Below are 5415 nucleotides of genomic sequence, written 5' to 3'. Positions count from 1 at the left end.
CTATACCCGTCGAACTTCACGAAAGGCAACCGAAAGATGTTCTCCGAGTGGATTGTTCTAGTCCGCCACATAGTGGCAGGTGTCGAGCGTGCCACACAGCAAAGCATTTGCCGCCCCACAACACAAGAGGAGGTTGATTGCATGTACCGCGAAGGAATCGCTAATGTGCCGATGAAAATGCCAGCACACCCAGAAATACAGCTCTTGTAACACAAAGTGACAGACTGCATTACCTTCAGTGTATCAATCGTACTTGTGCAGCATAAGGAGACCGATGCACTTGATGTCCACTGCGCATTTTCAAATGACAACTTTGAACGTTCAGCGATATCTTTTAGCCAATCCAATTTCAATATTTAGCGTTATCAACCGATCCCGACACAACTCATTCTCCAACTACAGTAACCCCACCATGAGCAAATGTAAGCCAGCGTAACACAGGTGTGTTATGATCTCTTTCAATAAAAATTGAATGGTGGATTTTTGTACTATTTTTAGTAAGTGGATTCTTACAACGCTTTGATTTCAGAATGCCGTGCTACGCGTTAACACGCATTCGATTGGATAAAAATGAACATCTGTGGAGCCACCAAATGCCTCACTGTCAGTGAAGAAGATATGTCTAGCAGCGACCACGATGTGGCTACAATCGACGCCTCCATGGAGGAAGCGGCAAGACAAACGGCAATAAGAAGAAACCTCAGCGGGGACCAGGTCCGGAGCGCGTGCACGTCAGCCAATACAAAGAAGACCTACCAAAGCTTCCTCAAGGACATTAGAAGCATCCAATGGAGTGAACTCACTTGTGGCTACAGCAAATGGAAACCTGACGTTTGCTCCTGCACCGTTGGAGGCAACGCACTCGGTAAGAAGACGTTACTGTCGCTGGTGATGGTATCGTTTGATATTCCTTACATGATTGATGGCATTTCGAGCTCGAGTTACCACGGGATGGGAGTCGTCGTGGATGCTGAACAAGGTTTTGTGCTTGTGGATTAAAACACCGTCCCTGTTGCGTTGGGCGACGTGTTGATTACTATTGCTGCTAGTGTGGAGGTCCCCGCTAAAGTGGTGTTTGTGCATCCATTTCACAATTTTTCCATTGTACACTATGACCCTAAGACTCCGGGCGCTGTAGCAGGCCACATTGGGAGTGTTGAGTTGGCTGAAAAACCGCTAGAAGTTGGTGAGACTGCTGGCTATATCGGATTGAGCAGCAACTGGACGGTGGTCACCATGAAGTCTGTTGTAACGAAGCTAGATCGGCTTGTCTTGAGGGATTTCCAGTCCCCAACGGTACACAGCAGGCAACATCGAGGTGCTGCACTTTGACCGTATTACAAAGTCTGTGGGTGGCGTCTTCATCGATGACGTTGGCGCTGTGAATGCTCTTTGGCTCTCGTTCAGCTACCAGTATAATGCTGGTCGTAAGGAAGTCTTCCGTGGTCTACCGGTTAGCATCGTCCGACCCATTGTTGATGAACTTCGGGCGTCTCGTATTCACGAGTCTGTGAACATTTTGCCGGCGCAATTACTGACGTTCTCACTGTCAAAGGCACGCTCGGGTCTTGGACCATCGGACGCATGGATCCAGAAACTCGAGTCTTGCTACGAGGATAAGCGCCAGGTTCTCGGAATCAAGCGTTGTGCTGCTGGCACAGACTGCGCCGAGAAACTCGAGAGCGGCGACTTGCTCTTAGCAATTGACGGCCAGGTTGTGGTTCGGGACTGTTCCCTCTGCTAGCTTGAAGTGAAAATATGAAGTGGATTGAATCATCTAGCTGCTTTTTTTCTAGGGGTTTCTAGTGGTTTCTAAAGGCCAACGTGCTTGCTTATGATGACAGTGCGTCGACAGCAAGCAACACTTCCCCCCTTCGATGAAGCTAAAATGCAGGATCTACATGGTAGACCAGTTGATGTCTTCCATGAGCTTCACTACCGCCGGAATGTTTTGGTTGTTGGTAGAAAAAATTGATTTACCACTGCTGGAACATCCTCGATCAGTTTTTGGGCTGGTTCCCAGGAATTTTCTTCTTCTGTTAGACCTCTCCATTTGGCAAGCAGTTCATGCAACTTCGCCGGGCTGTTGTAACGCGCTTTTAAAAGTTCCTCCACCACAGGGCCTTCACTATTGTGAGCTACTTGGGCGAGTAAAACTTCGGTAATTCCAAGTTTAGCGTCAGCAAAAAACTTAAGACGACTGGCGTGTGCTTCGCGACGTTCTCCGGTCAGCAAGTTTTCGACAACGATTATCCAATTGGAGGAAGTATCAACCACACGTGCTGGTCCACACCATTTGACCGGTAGTTTAGATCGACGGTGAGCCCAGACATCTGCATAAAAAACGAAATCCCCAAAAGCAAACTGCGCCATTTCACAACCGCGCTTGGCTGCCTTTGTTCGACCATTTTTGCGTGCGAGGTTACGTGCTTCTGCAACTTTCTTGTGCATTTTGTCCAAAACCTTCTTCAACTTCTCGAAGTTAACACCGCGAATAGCTTTAATGTCTTTTATCGTCGCCGGCTTAACTCGAACTGGAGTGACGATCGGCTCTACTGGGGTCATAGCTGGCATCAGCAAAAACACACAAACTTTTTTCAGGATCTGGATGCGTTAACGTCAGCGCATTTTCGAGCGCATCTTTGCAGTGTAGTAAACCAGCAATTTCGACGTCAAACCAACCCACATCCTTTAGCAACACTCGTCGCACTATCGATTTTTTCCGACCACCAGCGGCGGCATACACCTTTTCCATGAACACTACCAGTGGGTTGACCAGCTTGTTAAAGGCTGGGATTGACATGCGCATCCAATTGAGCGCGCAAATAAACTGTTGCAATTCTTGACCAGTTGTCGGCGCAGATAGATTACGCAAAGCCTGGATTCGTGCTGGGTCATGTTGGACACCATCGCTCGAGACCACACCAGAGTGCCTCAGTCATGAAAAACTTGCATTTCTTGGGATTGAGCTTTAGACCTTTTTGAGCACAGATAGTAAGCACTTTCCGCAATATCTCCAACAGTTTGTCTGGCGAATCTGCGTAACCAAGAAGGTCGTCAATCCAGATAAGAAGACCGGTATTAAATAGATCCCCTAACATGGCTTGCACCGTGGACTGTACGTACGCCACACTGTTCATTCCTCCCATGAGGACACGAGTCGGGGTTATTACCCCCCATTTCCGTGAGAATCGAGTAAATTTCCTGGCAATCGATCGCAACACCAAACTGCCAGAAACCTTTAAAAAAAATCCACGGAAAAATAAAACTTGCAGCCCTTTAGTAGATAAAATTCGACTTCCAGTATGGGCATCGGCTAAACTACTGGTACAACACGCTTGTTCGCTTCCCGAACGTCGACTGTCATCTGGTAATCGTCATCTTTTGGCACTACATGGGGTGGTGAACACCATTCACTGGATGGGTTCCTGTAACAAAGGCCGGCATCGATCAGCATTTTCACGTGGCGAGCGAGAAACTCGCGGTGAGCTGATGAATATCGTCGTGAGCGACATCGAACTGGCGTCGCTCCGGGCTTAAGCTTGATACGCATTGGTGGCATATCAACGGGTGGATCACCACCCAGTGCCATACGAAACACGTCGATATGATCCTCTAACAGCTTCTGTACCTCCTCCAGAAACTCAGGAGACGCGCCTTTGGCTTTAGCATCATTAATACCCTTTCTTAGAGCTGCCTTGACCTTTTCAACGTCTAAATTCGTCTCATTTGGCACCGGAAAACACGCAGCATCCTCGGCTTCACTCTGCCCTTTTTCTTCAGGCGTTAAATCCGTCTTTTGTACCCCAAAAGCGAATGCATCCGCGTTGTCGCCGGTCGCGCCCAAATCGCTGAGATCGTATTCCGGCTGAACCATCCGAGCAGACTCAATTAGTTTAAGGGGATCGTAGCCCAAACCCTCCATTACCGAATCAGACAGTAAGATATCTCCAACACGATCGGGCAACGTGTCCGTGGAGATCAAACAGCTCACATTCCTCAAGACCAGCGGACCGCCAGGCGTCTCGAACCGCAAAAACAAATTTGTTTCTTCTGTAGTTGTGATAGGCGTAGGACCAATTCCCTTTATAACCTGTGAGTGGCTCAAGTTCCGTCGTGGCAACCACACTTGATTTGCTTTGATTTTGTCCACAAGGCACTGCGCTATCATGCTCACTTCAGCGCCGCTATCAGGCTTGATAATCGTATCAACACGCGTCCTATTTAGCGATGAGTGTGTGGAACCCTGTAGCCGCGTTATACCCACGGTCTTCTCTGGTCGAGCTTTCTTTCCTTTTTCGCCTCATAGAGCTGCTTTGCCTCGGCAAAATCAGTGACCTGTGGACACTGGAATATCGAGTGAGTAAAATCGCTGCATTTAAAACAGGAGCGCACGTGCCGAGACACAACACTACTGGGCCCTCTGCTCTTGCGATCACCTTGATCAGCTCGGCTCTTGCTGGCAGCATTTTCGGCTTGCGACGAGGTTGCAGTACCTATCTTCGTACCGTCACTGAATGCGTTCTCTTGCTTTCCAGTCAATTTACGGAGAGGTTTACCCCGCTGCTGCTGTTGGCTAGAGCTGCTGTTGTCTGATCGATTACTAGAAATGTGAGCTTCGAACTTCATGAACTTCTCAACTCGAGGCTTTAACCAACGCAAAAATTCTGACACGTCTTTTTTTTTTTTTAATTTTACCAGCAGGACGGTCCAGATTATCCTTGATGGCTGAACGGAAAGCTCCAGCATCGATAAGATATCCCACGACTCGCTTTGGGTCTTCATGGATAATGCTCACCATGTTGACCCCATCCACAGCCTTGTAAAAGTCAGCGAGTAGGCGAGACATTCTCGACACTGCGTCCAGCAAGTTCACATCCATAGCTAACTTGCGCATCTCAATGTCCAGGCGCTGGTACGGTGTGTAATCTGGATTTCGAGCGTCTAGAAAGTAGTTCCTCCAGTCATCTTCCGTAACTTGAGTTTCCTGCTCGAACAGTTCGAAGCGGCAAATTCTCACTAACGTGCTCTGCTCTATACACGCTCCAATTGGCATTACGAAAACCTGAGTTTGCGTCCCTTGGTTCAAAGCATCGACCCGTCGTTTATATACCATGTAGCTATCCTTGAAATCTTGTTTCTCTTTCTTTGAACTTCCCCTATAAAGAGGTGGCACTGGCATATTTGCACCAGTTGCTAACGTCACTGTCGGTGTTCTGCCCGAACAGTCCCTGTGACGGGGTCACCCAGCACCTTGTGCAGAGGAAGTTTATTTCCTCTAGAGTATACAAACTTTAAGTGAACGACCGTTCACGTGTCCCTGGCCTGAAGGGGGCGAAGTACTCACTTGAGGGTACGATTAAGACTGAATGTATTTATAGGTAAACTTAGCTTGGTATCTAATACAAACTATAA

The 5415-nt window shown here is 48.0% G+C and overlaps 1 protein-coding gene across 1 annotated transcript; it reads left to right on the top strand.

The window, feature by feature from the left end:
* Positions 1-570: 570 nt before the first annotated feature.
* PPTG_14931 (hypothetical protein) lies at positions 571-1744 on the top strand (the record flags this gene model as incomplete). Its single annotated transcript, XM_008912275.1, has 3 exons — positions 571-990; positions 1057-1241; positions 1288-1744. 3 exons carry the CDS (start codon positions 571-573, stop codon positions 1742-1744), a joined length of 1062 nt encoding a protein of 353 aa, XP_008910523.1.
* Between the last annotated feature and the right edge of the window lie 3671 nt (positions 1745-5415).

Source organism: Phytophthora parasitica (genome assembly GCF_000247585.1).
Source record: "Phytophthora parasitica INRA-310 unplaced genomic scaffold supercont2.45, whole genome shotgun sequence".
Classification (NCBI taxonomy): domain Eukaryota; phylum Oomycota; class Peronosporomycetes; order Peronosporales; family Peronosporaceae; genus Phytophthora; species Phytophthora nicotianae.
The sequence above is the reverse complement of the archived record's forward strand: the minus strand, read 5'-3'. Positions and strand labels throughout refer to the sequence as shown.